The sequence below is a fragment of the Gadus morhua genome, chromosome 7, assembly GCF_902167405.1.
Source record: "Gadus morhua chromosome 7, gadMor3.0, whole genome shotgun sequence".
Classification (NCBI taxonomy): Eukaryota; Metazoa; Chordata; class Actinopteri; order Gadiformes; family Gadidae; genus Gadus; species Gadus morhua.
In genome coordinates, this window is record NC_044054.1 from 12,961,502 (window position 1) to 12,977,300 (window position 15,799).

General features: G+C 46.7%; 2 protein-coding genes across 2 annotated transcripts; both read left to right on the plus strand.

Annotated features, from left to right (window-relative positions):
• Positions 1 to 1,960: 1,960 nt before the first annotated feature.
• On the plus strand, positions 1,961 to 7,081 carry ftr83 (finTRIM family, member 83). Its single transcript, XM_030359961.1, is given in 8 exon segments — positions 1,961 to 2,323; positions 2,325 to 2,729; positions 3,199 to 3,294; positions 3,504 to 3,737; positions 3,952 to 4,111; positions 4,220 to 4,282; positions 4,743 to 4,820; positions 6,139 to 7,081. Coding segments are annotated over 8 exon segments (1,785 nt in total). The 5' UTR covers positions 1,961 to 2,101; the 3' UTR covers positions 6,666 to 7,081.
• Positions 7,082 to 7,548: 467 nt separating this feature from the next.
• On the plus strand, positions 7,549 to 15,074 carry ruvbl2 (RuvB-like AAA ATPase 2). The gene is made up of 14 exons (XM_030359962.1): positions 7,549 to 7,631; positions 8,103 to 8,157; positions 8,283 to 8,338; positions 8,690 to 8,831; positions 9,105 to 9,234; positions 9,627 to 9,693; positions 9,791 to 9,897; positions 10,041 to 10,134; positions 10,596 to 10,814; positions 11,061 to 11,179; positions 11,660 to 11,779; positions 12,253 to 12,382; positions 13,030 to 13,144; positions 14,704 to 15,074. The coding sequence occupies exons 1-14, from the start codon at positions 7,620 to 7,622 to the stop codon at positions 14,727 to 14,729; spliced, it is 1,392 nt and encodes a 463-aa protein (XP_030215822.1). The 5' UTR covers positions 7,549 to 7,619; the 3' UTR covers positions 14,730 to 15,074.
• The last annotated feature ends 725 nt before the right edge of the window (positions 15,075 to 15,799 follow it).

The window sequence follows — 15,799 nt, forward strand, 5'->3', positions numbered from 1 at the left end:
AAAGCATGCGTTGTCGAGACCTCACCCCCACCCCCATCCCCCCCTGCCCCTGCGACTCAGTCCAATGCTTCAACCCGAGACCAAAGCCTGGATTAAGCAAGGAGGTGTTTGTTATAAGACAAGAATTTTCCAGAGAAGATTCATGAGTAAACCGTATACACGGAAGGAGAAACTGCTGCATTTATATCTCTGATAAATCGTTATACCTTTGAGTTTTTTTAAGATATTAAAGGCCTTTACCGGTCGTCAATATACTAGGGGATATGAAACAATGCGTCAAAATAACAGTGAATTTTCCTAAACTTTCGCCCCACTTTGAAAAATAAATATAATAATTACTTAGCATTTGGTCATAGCTCCATATTCAAGTGTCCATTGCATTATCATAGATCCACCCTCCTCAATGTTGTTAATTTATAGGTGGTGGTGATTTAGTTATGAATTACAATAACTGTAACGGCAACATCTTTTTTTTATGTTTATAGTTTCATGGTCCCAAAGTTCACTTGACATATCGGTTCAAGTGTTTTACTACATCAGTCAGATAACAAAGACCGTATTACTTCGTATAGTATCCTGAAGCCCTTGAGGGGCATTGGGTGTACTTTGAAATATAACCTTATGATGAGATGAATACAGGTGTGCAACTTTCAAAGATGGCATTGACTTACCCTAGCTTTGCCTAATCCTCATATATTTTGCTACATCAACATGACATGCAAATTTCCTGTAGTAAATGTGATGGCATGGTAAAATGACAAGGAAAGAAAACTCTATTATAAACAACGCATTGTATTTTGTATAGTGGCAGTCAAGAACATTATTTGGAACATAATATATCTAGGGAAAAAAAAAAATTCTTGCTGTTTTTTGCTTAATATTTAGTTAAAATATGAATTACAATATTTATTAAAATATATAAATTCCAATATTTCTCTTCAAGTAAACAATAAAGGTAAATCTCGGAAGCATCTAACAATGATGAATAAACAAAAATGACTCAGATGTTGACCCGAGATTGACCGCGTGGACCGTAAGAAAACATGACGGTAATATTTGTGGATGACACCACCTCTCCGAGGCGTGCCATGCTGCTGTTGATGAAAAGGAGCCTGCAAAGTGCTGGGCTCTAGGCTCGGCTGGTGCCGCGCGCACGCACGCACGCTTGGCCCCCAAACACAATGGAATCTGTTCAGCCTGGCCCTCCTGTTATCTGGACTGTCAAGCTTAGTCACATTCCACCCTTGGTTTACACAACCCTGATACTCTGCATGTTGAGGAGGAGGAGCCCAGAGAGAGTTGGGGAGGGGGGGGGGGGGGGATACAATAAGAAAGGGAAACATTACCTGCAAATGGCCACGGTACTCTTAATTGCTTGGATTTGACTTTGTTGTTTGTTTCTGAAAAAGGGATGATGGTTTTAGTTAATTAGAAGTCAAAGGTAATAAAGAGGGACGTAAAACAGGGTTGATGATTAACGGCTCACTATTCCTAAAGATGGTGAAACTTGGTTTGAGTCTCACTTATTCAAGAGGAAGGTTTGTTGAAACCCGGTCAACAACTCTCTGTTAGGCAGGTAAAAAGGTTGGTCATGCTATAAACACTGCTTTGTGGAGACAATGGTGTGCATTTTATAGGTTTGCAACAACAGGACTAGGCGTATCTATGCTCTGTGGCATATGCTTGGAATCCTAAAACCCGCAACATGTATCCAATTTGTAACACTTGTCTGATGTGTTCGGTGGCACAGTCAAGTTCAAGTCCTCCCTGAAGCTGGAATTCTGAAGCCGCCATTTCTTCCGTGCTGTCATTCCCTTCATTTCACCTCGGTTCCGCCTTCAGAAGCCTATCTGATTGCAGTGTTTATTCTCTCCTCACCTGGCCCAACCCTCTGTTTAACTGGTATCGGCTCAACCAGTTTAGCCTCCGCCTCTATTTACTCTATATAACGTGTGCCTGTACTACCTGTCTGATTAGATTGTCACTTTGCCCCGACACACTCAAGGGCACACACCTCCAACGGAAGCTCTCCGCCTGCATTGGGGAAAAAACACAATCCACCGACCAACAAACAAACCCCCCTGATCCTCACGTCGCCCAGATGGACCACGACCACGACCACGACCACGACCACTGCCACCTGTGCAAGGAGTCCCTCCGGGACCCCGTGTCCATCCCGTGCGGACACGTATTCTGCTCCATCTGCCTGAAGACCTACTGGGACCACACCGACCCGTCCGGCTCCTTCCTCTGCCCCCAGTGCCGCGTCTCGTACCACAAGAGGCCCACGCCGCGCCGGGTCGGCAGCTCGCGCTACGCCTCCTTGCCCCCCCCGCTCCTCCTCCGAGGCCTTCCCTCCCCCGCCGCCCTCCCCCGACTATAATGGAGGAGGCGGCGGCGGCGGCGGCAGCGGCGGCTACGCGGGGGCCCAGGACGTGGGCTGTGACATCTGCGTGGGCAAGAAGCACAAGGCGGTCAAGTCGTGCCTCATGTGCCTGGCGTCGTACTGCGAGAAGCACCTGAAGCCCCACTACGAGTCGGCCACCTTCAAGAGGCACAAGCTGGTGGACGAGATCGGCCACCTGGACCGGCAGATCTGCCCCCAGCACCAGAAGGGCCTGGAGCTCTTCTGCAAGACGGACCAGATGTGCATCTGCGTGCTGTGCACCGTCAAGGAGCACAAGGGCCACGACATGGTGTCGGCGGAGCAGGAGCGGGCCGAGGAGCAGGTAGGACCCCTCTCTCTCTCTCTCTCTCTCCCCCCCACTGTTGCTGTCTCTTTATCGGGCGAGGACTGCTTGGAGAGGGGCTGCTGACGCGATGGTGTGTCAGTCACGTTCTGTTAAACCTACGTCAGGTCTATTTATACAAGGACGCGGTTCTGCTATCGTTTGCGACCGAACGAAATGCAAATGTTTCGCTGTTGACTGCTGTTGAGCTGGATGAGCAGGGCGAGCTGACGGTTAGAAATGCATAAAGGAGGAAATGCTTGTGCTCTATGAGTTCGTTCAGTTAACATGGGTCTGCTGTTGGCGACCTAAATGCAACGTGACTCTCACTGGACTCTGGCTCCGCTTTGCCGTGTTAGTTCTTGCTGATAACTTCCAGTGTAATCTCTCGATGCCGACTCGATCACAGGGCGGCATTGTTCTAATGTAATCTTCTCCACCTGTTTATTTTCTTTTTCTCTTTCCATAGCAACGGCTGGGCGCCACCCAGGCCGAAATCCAGGAGAGGATTCATGACCGCATGAAGCAGATGGAGGAGCTGAAACAGGCGGTGGACTCGCTCAAGGTGTGTAAGCCCAAAAGAATCGCAAGAAATACGAAAACAAAAACATTCCGCCTTCTTGGACATTTCGTTACGCAATCGTAACGACGGCGATCTATCTGTCTCTGTTATCAATCAGTGGCTGCAGCAGTAAAACCAGTATCTGCCCTTACGACATTCCTGACCTGGTGATCTCATGTGTTTCCCTCCTCCTCCTCCTCCTCGTTGTCCAGAGCTCAGCCCAGCAGGCCATGCAGGAGTGCGAGAAGCTCTTCAGCGACATGCTGCGCTCCATCGAGAAGATGCAGCAGGAGATGTCCAAGCTGATCTCGTCCAACAAGAGGGCGGCGCTCAGCAACGCCGAGGGTCACATGGACCGGCTGACCCACGAGATCGCCGACCTGAAGCGCCGCGACAACGAGATCACGCAGCTGTCCCGCACCGAGGACCACATCCACTTCATCCAGGTAGACCCCGGTGATCCATAATAAAACCACTTCATTAGTATAGAAACGAAAGGCTAAACAAGTCATTCAATGCAATAAAGTGGAATTATTTTATTGCATACGAAGCTGATACAATGGCTTTCCCACACTTCCGTGCATCTCCGGCATAGGGTATGCCTCTTCTGTTCTTTGTTTTCGCTGAGTGTGTGTGTGTTTGTGTTCCCCTCTCCCCCAGAGCTACCAGATGCTCATCGCCCAGACGGATGCGGAGGAGCTACCCACCGTCAGCGTCAACCCCTACTTCTCCTTCGGCCAGATCACCAAGTCCGTCTCTGACATCAAGCAGCAGCTCAGCGAGTTCGGCAACGAGGAGCTGGTCAAGATGGCCAAGACAGGCGAGTGGAGACCCGTGACCACACAGGGTTTATTAGGGATAAAGTGTCCCAATCGTCATAACAATAACCCATGATGTTTTCTAACCAAACCTCTTCTTGTCACTGCAGTTAACAAGATGCCGTTCTGTCAGCTGGAGGATAAGGAGGGCAAGAGAAGGTCTACGATCAAAGGTCAGCCATGTTGAACTTGTAGTTTGAGTACGACGAAACCTGTGCTGTAATTATGGTACTGGCCCAGAGCCAGGACACTGATGTAGAGTTTCATTCTTACCCTCTCTATCATAAACATGTTGTGCAACTTGATTTATTTTGGATGTAGTCATGGCAACCATGTAATTATTTGCGGGCAAGGTCCCCTTGTGTGGCCTCAACGCTTCCTTATCGTCCTCAGATATTTGGTCAGCATTTGGAAACAAAAGGAGCTTTTCTGTAATCTTTCTAGAGAAGAAACCTAGCGATTTGGAAAAAATGCTTCTTAAAAAAATCTTTTCCCATTATTATGCTTAATAACGGTTTGTAGGCCTACGTTTAACATCACGTTGCTTTGCTAAATAATGTAACTTTTGAGAACTGTTACTTTACTTTTCTGAGAAATGACTAAATGATCCATGTTTCTTTATCCTTGTATCAGCTACCGCAGCTGATGAAGTGGCCGTGTACCGATCAATGCCCACCCAGGAACCCAAGCACAGGGAAGACTTCTTAAGATGTGAGTTATATTCCCTGGCACAAACACAGGTCCCACAAACAATTGATCTAGTAGCATTTGAACGCATGAACCAAACCAAATGCAAAAAACATTATTCAATCATTCATTAACTTCTTCTGAGGGGGATGTTCTGAGGAAATTCTGGGGTTATGTTTGTTTTATTGTCAAGGCCCCTGGGAACGCATAACACAGGAGAATTGTTAGTTCCCCACCAGCCTGGCTGTTTACCTTCAACTGTTAGCTTCTTTAGTACAATTACATTGAATCTTATTTTTTGCCCAAAACATATATACCAAGATAATATATACCTGATTATTGTGGGACCTTCATCAAATGAATGAATGAATGAATTGCAAATTATGCTTTTTGTATTAATGCCACTGCTCTTTTCTGGATGTTACATACGCCAGAAAACTGAACCACTACACAGAGCAAACCCGTGTGGCTGCTTTTACAAAGTTCCACTAAAGTGCAGACATTAGCGCTAATTGGAGCTAATGTGTTTCAGTCGGCAAGGGAAGTGCGATCAGATACAAAATGGCAGAATTAAGATAAGACTGGCAGTTAGTCACGCATTGCTATGTGAGCTGATAATGCTGTTGCATGCCATTCTCGTAACAGCAGGGGTGCTTCGTAGCACAAAGCTAAAATTACTATTTTGGAGAAGAAACTCCTTGGCTTGGCAATGGCTTGCAAGCAAAACGCTCAAGCTCAATGCATGCCCGTTTGTAGTGAACACAGGGTTCAAAATAAACACCTGCCACCGGCCAATGATGGATACATTTGACCGTTTGGCAGGTCGGTTGTTCCACATTGGCAGGTCAAAAGACACAATTCTAAAAGAGTAAATATTTGGACCCTGGGGGAACATCACAAACCTTTCTGAAACCTCTGGCATTCCAGATGATAGGCCAGCCAGGTCTGGCCGGACCCGCCGGGTCACCCACCAGCTGTGACCGGCTGGGATGGGGGTACTCACATCAGCAGGCAGGTGACAATCCATCCCCCCGGGGGAACGCTGTGCTGCGTCTACAGCCCCGGGGCTGAATACCAGCACTATAACACTTAGTAGTAAATATCTAACAGGACTAACCCTTGGACTGGCAATGATTTATTTAACTGCTGCTGGGATGGGATGCCGGGGGGGACGGGGACGAGATGGTGTGTATATAACGGTTTAGCATGTGTACAATATCATAAACTTTGTTTGTGATACGCTAATCCGTACTAAACTCTGTCTGGTGTCGGCTCTGAGGAGGAAACTTAACAGTGTGTAGTTGCAGTGCACTCATGAGCGAACGTCCTTTCTGTTGTCCAGTCGCCTGCCAGCTGACCCTGGACCCCAACACGGCCTACCGGCAGCTGTACTTGTCCCGGAACAACCGGAAGGCGGCCCTGAAGCGGGACCCCCAGGCGTACGGGGACAGCCCCGCCCGCTTCGACTGCCTGCCCCAGGTGCTGTGCAAGGAGCCGTTGTCGGGCGGGCCCTTCTACTGGGAGGTGGACTGGAGCGGCGAGGGGGCGGCCCTGGGGATCACCTACAAGGGCATCAAGCGCACGGGCTACGGGGACACCTGCCGCATCGGCTACAACCGCAAGTCCTGGAGCCTGTTCTGCTCGGACAGCAGCTACTCGGCGCGCCACAGCAAGGACCAGCTGGAGATCAACGCGCCGTACGCGCCGCGCATCGGCGTGTTCCTGGACCACGCCGGCGGCACGCTGGCCTTCTACAGCGTGGGGGACACCATGACGCTGATCCACCGCTTCAAGGCCTCCTTCAGCGAGGCCGTGTACGCCGGCTTCTGGGTCTGGTACGAGTCGGCCATCACCATCGGTCAGCTGTGAGGGCAGCGCCGGCAGGGCAGCCCAGCCATCAATGATCATCTGTGATTTGTTTTGTTGTTGTTGTTGTTGATGAGGATATAGATTATATGAGGAGAAGGAATATATGTGTGTGTATACTAAGGAAGATAAGAAGTTGGAGTTATATAGGCGGAGAGAGACAGAGGTGGTGTTAAAATGACATTTAATGTGATGTTGACGGATCTAAGTGTACACAGAAGATGATTTTTGTTGACGATGGTTTTCTACTTAGACAAATTTAGGATGTGTAAATCGCATATGATTCATAAAGCGTTGTATTGTACTTACTGGAATGTTTCACAGGCTCTATCGTCTATGTGACGTGATCAATCAATGAATATTTAAATGCCAATTGAAATTTTTATATATTTGCAAATAAAAGGAAATTGTATTATACAGTTTGTTTTCTGCTTTAATGTTTCAAGTGCTCTCTCGTATATCTCTAATTAACGCATGTATTACATTGTATTTGCGTAGAGCTACATAAACGTCTACAGTTTCATTAGCCTGACAACCTAAGTAATTCATTATTTCTTATAAATAATAGAAAGTCAAAAAGGGTAAACACTGTCATTTTATGAAAACGTATCTTTAATACGCACATTTATTTGAAAAGTTCAGCTGGCTCAATCGAACATCCTAGGAAAAACAGCTACCCCTGGTGGAGATATCTTTAACAGAGGAACGACTTTGTATTCGTATGTAATAGCCGTTCGGCCCAAATTCGAATATGATAAATGAGAAAAAAAGAATTGTAGCTTTTATGCATGCAATTCTTCTTATTTTATTAAACAAATAGTTGATTGCATAATGTGGCGGTTTATTTGTCGTTGGTAAGTCAGATGGGTCAGGTGCCGCCTGCAGTCGTTGTTGCACCACGGACGGTTTTGTTCTGCGCACCCAAATACGCGGCGCTGTATTCGCGTGCTCAACAGTATGGCTGCACAGGTGAGTTCATTCATAAATCAATGTTAAATATGACATAAACTAATAACTATATACTTAATTTAATCAGGGCGCTCTTTGTGTTTTGTAAAGATCATTAGTTAGTTTTCTATCCAAGACTTATTGGCGAGGAACGAGACCCGTGCAATTAAAACTAAATGAGAAAAGCTAGGCATGGAGCTAGCTTAACTAGCAATCGTCACGTTAGCTGGCGCTAACGTCACATTAGTTTACTTTCTCACTGCAACTAAGATGGTTCAATATATTGAATTCAAAAGGGTATCCGGTACGATGCCTGGAGTTTCCTCTGCTATAAAAAACAAATGTGAACAAACGGATAACTTGTGTCCCGTTGCTCATGCGGTTGTGTTTGCGTGTGTAACGTCCAGCGGTCACTATGACAACCAACTCGTCAATAAACCCGTACCTCATTACTCGTACCTGACTGTCTGTCGGCTCCTAATTATCACACAGATGTCGACCACCAAGGTGCCCGAGGTCCGGGACATCACACGGATCGAGAGGATCGGTGAGAAGACCCATTCACCGTGACATCACATCACAATATGCCATGATTAACACTTCATGCAGAACTATTTCTGAGTAAATATGTTGACCTCTGACACGATTGAGAACCTCATTTGTTTTGTTTAGGTGCTCATTCCCACATCCGTGGCCTTGGTTTAGATGATGCCTTGGAGCCAAGACAGGTGGGCTACCGTCGACGTTTCATTAGGCTTAGGACTCCAGGTGCAAATTAGTAGTGTTTCCTAGTCATATCTCGTCCCTGTCATAAGATTAAGCCAATTAGGCAACTACAAATAAAAATGAACAACTATATAAATACTGCTTATCTGCTAAGATAATCAATTAAATGTCAACCATAGGTTTAACATGTCAAACATCACCTCACCTATGGCATCGCTGTGAGGTCTGTGGGGACAACTGAGTGCATGCCAACCGCTACAGTTGTGTCATGATTTTAAGTTGTTACTCGTGGCAGAGTTTTAGTCAACTCTATTGAGCCCGGAGAGTACCTAAAGCATCAGTTTTGCTGGCAGGTGTCCCAGGGGATGGTGGGCCAGTTGGCCTCTCGTCGGGCTGCGGGAGTCATCCTGGAGATGATCAAGGACGGCCACATCGCCGGAAGAGCTGTCCTCATAGCGGGTCAACCCGGCACAGGAAAGACCGCTATCGCCATGGGTACGGCCGCTGTGCAAAACACCTTCTATAGATGGCAGTGATCTTGCTGTTACTGCTGATCATTTATATTGGTCGTCCATAGTATTTTATTGACTATTTGTTAGTCAGTCACTGATTTCAGCTCAGATCCATGTCTTATGGAGGGAATACTGTGGCTTCTTGCTAATGTTTGACAACAGGTAGGTCATGAAGACCTAAATTACTACATTACACCATTTTGGTAGGTTGATAAACTCTTCTCTAGATGACCATGTGTTGTTATTGTGTGTTCAGGTATCGCCCAGGCTCTGGGCACCGACACGCCCTTCACTGCCATGGCCGGCAGCGAGATCTTCTCCCTGGAGATGAGCAAGACGGAAGCACTGAGCCAGGCTTTCAGAAAGGCCATGGGCGTGAGGATCAAGTAAGTACACAGAACCACAATAGCACAAAATAACTCTTTAATGTTTTTTTCATTGTGTACAATGGCGCTTGGGTTATTTGTCCCCTAAAAATATCTTGAATTGGTAAAATATTTATGGAACAAAAAGGTTCTGTGTTTACTTAGTATTTGCGAAATGGGTCAGTTTTATTTAATAGTTGGGAGTCAATGAATGTTGCTCTGTCATGCAACATCTAAACAATTTTTTTCTCAGAATGTTATGACATGGCCCTGTTAATTAGTCAAAATGACCCTTGATAAATGGCAGTGCTTAAGTAGGGTTTATTTCCTTCCCTGGTGTACAAGATAAAAGATCCTACCCTGGTGTACAGATGAATATGGATAATAATGTGGTTGTTTATTTTCTCTTGCAGAGAGGAAACTGAGATCATCGAGGGAGAGGTGGTGGAGATCCAGATTGATCGGCCCGCCACAGGGACGGTAGGTTGTACAGTGTAAAAAATATTAGCAAAATGTGTTTACACATTCTAAACAACGCTAGTTCAATGTTCAATAACCTCCAATCATCTGGTGCCAGGGGGCCAAGGTGGGCAAGCTGACCCTGAAGACCACAGAGATGGAGACCATCTACGACCTGGGTAACAAGATGATCGAGAGCCTCAGCAAAGAGAAGGTTCAGGCTGGGTGAGGTCATCCTCCATCATCATCATCATCATCATCATCATCATCATCATCATGTTGCTAGGATGCATCGTCCAAGTGCTCCATACTGTTCTGGAAGCCTACGTTGTTTCATTTCATATACCTTTTTTTTCTTTGTGTCCCAGTGATGTAATAACCATCGACAAGGCCACCGGCAAGATCAGCAAGCTGGGTCGCTCCTTCACGAGAGCCAGGGACTACGACGCTATGGGGGCGCAGGTACTGCTTTGACTTCACCTTTAAGTGCTGTGAAAACTGAAGAATTAGGAGGCCCTCTGAGCTTTTATTAGTTGTATAATTAGAAATTATATTTAAAGCATGGAGAAACATTATCTAAAATTATCCCTTAAATAAACACATGTCACACATGCATGTATCCACTGCACACCTGCTGAATATCTTTTCGGGGAAATGGTCTCAAAGGTTGACTGGGAATCCAAGAGGGAAAATATAGTCCCTCCAATTGAATCGGCTTAAAGGAAATTGACAGACATCAAATCCCGGGATGTTGCGATTGCATTTATGCTGTTCTGATTCTCAAGGAACATCATAACGCTTAATAAAATAATGATAAGTTAATCACAGATTTCTGGGTGATGGACAGATTTCTGTCCATCACATTAATCTGTATGCATTCATTATTCTAATTAAAGGAAGAATTCCCTTGGTCCCTTCTCCAGACGCAGTTCGTGCAGTGTCCAGAAGGGGAGCTGCAGAAGAGGAAGGAGGTCGTGCACACGGTGTCCCTCCACGAGATCGACGTCATCAACAGCCGGACGCAGGGCTTCCTGGCGCTCTTCTCCGGGGACACGGGGGAGATCAAGTCGGAGGTGCGCGAGCAGATCAACGCCAAGGTGTCCGAGTGGAGGGAAGAGGGCAAAGCCGAGATCATCCCCGGGGTACGAGACTTTTGTTCTGCCTCTCCGCCTGTCTGCCCGTGTGTGTTTGGCTCCTGTACAATGATGTTCCCATGTATTGTGCCTGCCTACATGTTATAGTTACGAAATGCAGGATTTTATGTAAAAGAACAGTCTGCCATATTGGCCAATTCTACCCGTTATGGGCGTTTGCATCTGCCTCAGAAGTGATGAGTGAGGTCGAGGTTCCATCCTGAGTGACGGGAGGTGTTGTGACTCGCTCGGCAGGTGTTGTTCATCGACGAGGTGCATATGCTGGACATGGAGTGCTTCTCCTTCCTGAACCGCGCGCTGGAGACCGACCTGTCCCCGGTCCTCATCATGGCCACCAACAGAGGCATCACCAGGTACGGCCCCCCGCCCCCTTCCCGTCCCCCCCCCCCTTCCCGTCCCTCCCCCCCTTCCCGTCCCTCCCCCCCTTCCCCCCCCCCCCCCCCTTCCCGTCCCTCCCCCCCTTCCCGTCCCTCCTCTCCCTCCTCCCTTCCCGTCCCTCCTCTCCTTCCCGTCCCTCCCCCCCTTCCCGTCCCTCCCCCCCTTCCCGTCCCTCCCCCCTTCCCGTCCCCCCCCCCCTTCCCGTCCCTCCCCCACTTCCCGTCCATCCCCCCCTTCCCGTCCCTCCTCTCCTTCCCGTCCCTCCCCCCCTTCCCGTCCCTCCTCTCTTCCCGTCCCTCCTCTCCCTCCTCTCTTCCCGTCCCTCCTCTCTTCCCGTCCCTCCCCCCCTTCCCGTCCCTCCTCTCCTTCCCGTCCCTCCCCCCTTCCCGACGACAGGGTCAGGGGAAGGTCCTCCGCTGAAACACTTGCGCCTCATGGTCTCTCTCTCCCGGCAGGATCCGAGGCACCAACTACCAGAGCCCCCACGGCATCCCCATCGACCTGCTGGACCGCCTGCTCATCATCGCCACCCAGCCCTACACCGAGAAGGAGACGCGGCAGATCCTCAAGATCAGGTGAGCGGGGCCACCAGGGGGCCAAGGTGTCCCTGATATTGTTTTGTATCCCCCCCCCCCCCCATTAAAATATTGATATTTCTTAATTAATACCACTTTTCTTTGGGGTTCATCAGAACTGTCGGGTGTGTTTCAGTTTGAATGAACACCGTCTAGAAAGGGTTGATGCTCCAATCGGACAATTATAACATACATTTATAACCCATAGCTGTAGAAAACAAATCATCCACATCCTGGGTGACCCCTTTTCCACTAGCAAGCGTCCTACATGGTAGACCACTGCAGACGTTACCATATGTGAATATTGTGCTAGAATGCTACAAATGTGGTTTTAATACCCCATAAAGGGATGGTATTGCAAATAAGCATAAGCTACAAACGCTTCAATGCAATGCACCAGACGTATTGCAGACGGGCTCTGACGGCCGTGGGTGTTAAATAGAGGTACCGTGTGTGCCTTTAACGTTGTCCAGGTGTGAGGAGGAGGACGTGGAGATGAGCGAGGAGGCCCACACGGTGCTGACCCGTATCGGCATGGAGACGTCGCTGCGCTACGCCATCCAGCTCATCAGCACCGCCGGCCTGGTGTGTCGCAAGCGCAGGGTAAACATCCTTCCCTCTGCGCGCCCTTGACAGCAACGCGCTGGTGTGGTGCTACTCTTTGTGCTAGTCCCAGGGCTAGCCATTCTGCACGGAAAGGCTTTTGACACAGTTCACATCACATCACGTGTCCCAGCCTCCCCCCCCCCCCCCGTAGAAGGTGGTCTTGATTGACACGCTAGCAAGACAAACCCCCACTGACGTACAGTGTGAACTGTGTTTTCCGAAAAGCAAACCCGTTATTTAACGTGTGGTTAAAACCACTTGCTCAAAGGATATAAGGGGGTCTCTACTTAGAAAATACATTCTGCTTTGTCTATATGCCAATTATATCTTTGGTTTGGTGGAGACACTGCATGGCTTGAACAGGAGAGGCTGAGGCTAGACAAACGCATTAACCTGATGAGGATGGATCACCTTCAGCCTGCGAACTAGCCATCATGCGTCTAGGAGGCTCCTGTGTGATGTCACTACAGGGTCGATTATATTAATGGGCTCGTCAACATCAGACCTGATATTAAAACAGAGGTCCATGAATACATGAAAGATGCTCCCTGCTACAGTACACCAAACCAGTACGCGTCAGTAGCGGATGACCTCTAGGTGGTGCTGAACCTTAACAAACTAATGTGTGTGGTTGTGTTGTCCAGGGGACAGAGGTGCAGGTGGAGGACATCAAGAGGGTGTACTCTCTGTTCCTGGACGAGGCCAGGTCCTCCCAGTACATGAAGGAGTACCAGGACTCCTTCCTCTTCAATGAAACGCGTAAGTTCACCGCTGACGGTTCACCTCTCTGGAATGACCACCCCTTAAGTCAAAGTATTTGAAGACACTAGCTGTGTTCGAAATCGTTCCCTATACACTCACTCTCTATTCCCTATATAGTGTTCATGATATAGTGCACTATATGGGGAGCGAAAAAACGAGAATTCGGACACTACGCTGAACATTTCTAAACGTCATGTGCGTCAGTAAATGCGCCGGGTATTTGTGTGACGCAGACAGATGCGGCCACATCATGTAAACAATCCGGGTACTCACGAGGAAAGCTGGAGGTTGTATTGATGTTGAGAGTTACATTTCCTTGTTCAAGTTTTTTTTAATTAATTTTGAATGTTAAATTTTCTATGTTAGATTCCAAATAAATGTTACATTTTCTATGTTAGATTCCAAATAAATTGTTGACATTTCTAAACGAAAGCCGGAGACTCCATCATTAAATGTATTCGTTTTCACGGTTATTCAGCTTCTTCTTCTCCTTCGGAAAAACACGACCGGGTATTTTATTGGGTATTTTAAGTGCACTATATAGTGCATGAAATTAACCACTGAGAATTCGAACACCACTACAAAATGGCGAGCACCCTATAAAGTGCACTATATCCGTGATAAGGAACGATTTCAAACACAGCTACTACCTTCTGTGGGCCCTATTCACCTAGCGGCCATTTTGGTTCTTGGTTCTAAACGCCAGCTGAATGCGTGATTCCGCATTCAGCTGGCGTTTACAACCAATAACCAAGATGGCCGCTAGGGTTCTCAATGTGCCTTAAGCATTGGTAGGAGCAGCGTGAGAACCAAATGGCATTGCTCAAAGGGCCCTGAGCCCTGTGTTTTTGGTTAGAACCCCAGGTTTTTTGACAGCCAGGTTCTTTTTAAAGGACAATACCACTCTGTTTTCAAACCATCGTAGCCGTCTGCTGGCATCACTGAGGTCGTTTTGGCACCTGAATTCTAATGATTATTTCCGGTTTCAGGGATGAGGGTAATCCTTCCGAGTTTGGTTTGGTTAGTGTTTACTCAGGACATTGTCAAGCCGACCAAACCATGTGAAAACATTGAGAGGTTGAAATCCAAATGTGTGGTCCCAAATCACCCCATTTCTACATTTGGTCCCTGAATAAATAAAAGATTGTGCATCGACCACAAGCAATGCTCTTAGTCTTTATAGCTGCCCTTTATACAGAGACTCTTATATATACATTTTATAGTCGGCCGACCATATCTCACCAAGGGTTTTCATCACGTACGACCGTGACTCGGTTCAATCAGGGGAACGATCACGTCAACCTGGCTGAAATATGTTCATTATTTCACTTTATTACATACACGCTCTTCTCAATGCCGCGGAACGCTCCATTCACTTGCATGGGCCCTTCACAACTTCCGGCGGTGAATTATATTTGATAATTCACCGTTGCTAAGCATATAATGACCACTGACAAGGAAAGTTCATTTTTTTGGACGGCCTTTAGAGAAACACTTCACTTCATTAAACATTTATGACCACGATGCAATAATGTGTCTCTTTCTTCATATTTCAGAAGCACCTACAATGGACACCTCCTAATGAGCCTTTTGTACCGCCTAGGATTTTTTCTTTTTGGCCATTTGTTCATCCGATACCGCAGAGAAAACTGAATGATTGTGAAGTTGAAGAAGCAAGAGAAGAGGCAGAGTGTGTACTCAAGTTGTTAAACATAATTGGAATTCCTCCATCGGCACTTAACATCATCTCTAGTTTTGTCTCACTGTACCTATTCAGTTGAAGTTAATCCCCCGTTCTGTGTTCTTCCCAAGTCTTGTCATTGTTATCAGCGGGGCAGAGATATCATTCCTTTCGTTTCCTGTTTGCCTTCATTTAGCTGTAGTTTATTTTGTATGAAATTTATTAAAGGAATCTTTTTCTGAAGTATGTTTGGTCCAACTTGTATGTGCGATGTGTGGCTGCCTTTCAGAAGGAGGCCCATGGCTAGATATGGCATCACTATTATTTTTAATTTCATATACATTATTTATGCAAGGTTGTAAGGCGAAGCTTTCTGTAATATTGCTGCAAAAAATCATTGAATCAAGTCTGGGTCGTCATTTGATAAATACTTTTTTATTTCTACCACTAGATGGGGCTCAAACATTATTCTATAAACCAAATATTCCACAAAGATGCTAAGCTAAGCGTTGCTCATTTGCTCACTTAAAAAAAAAGGGAGCATGTACGCTTGAATTCATTAATGTCACAATTTAAAGCACAGTACCAGATATAATAGCCTTAGACTAAGTTGTATCTTTAGTACAGCCTACAGTATTGGTGGCCTTAACCACTGGTAGGAATGCCATTCAGATGTGTGATGTCTGTTTCAAAGTATATGAAACATAAAATGATACAAATATTTAATAGCTATATTGTGTTTTGAAATGACCTGAAAGTTGCGTCCCTCTGTATCGGGTGAAGAGTACCAATACAATCTGCTACGTTAACGAGAAACATTAACTCCTTTGGTAGGAATGATCAACCTCTACCTACGTGCATTCTTTCATCAGCCCACAAGCCCTTCAAACTGGCAGATTGGCTCTTCATATAAATAAATAATCAATATCATGTTTGGTTCTGATCGAACGTGTCTTTTTGCGTGGTTGGGT

Coding starts and splice junctions, on each gene's coding strand:
- ruvbl2 (XM_030359962.1), top strand. Junction 9,235..9,626: donor GCCATGGGCGTGAGGATCAA/GTAAGTACACAG, acceptor TTTCTCTTGCAG/AGAGGAAACTGAGATCATCG. Junction 11,780..12,252: donor CGGCAGATCCTCAAGATCAG/GTGAGCGGGGCC, acceptor AACGTTGTCCAG/GTGTGAGGAGGAGGACGTGG.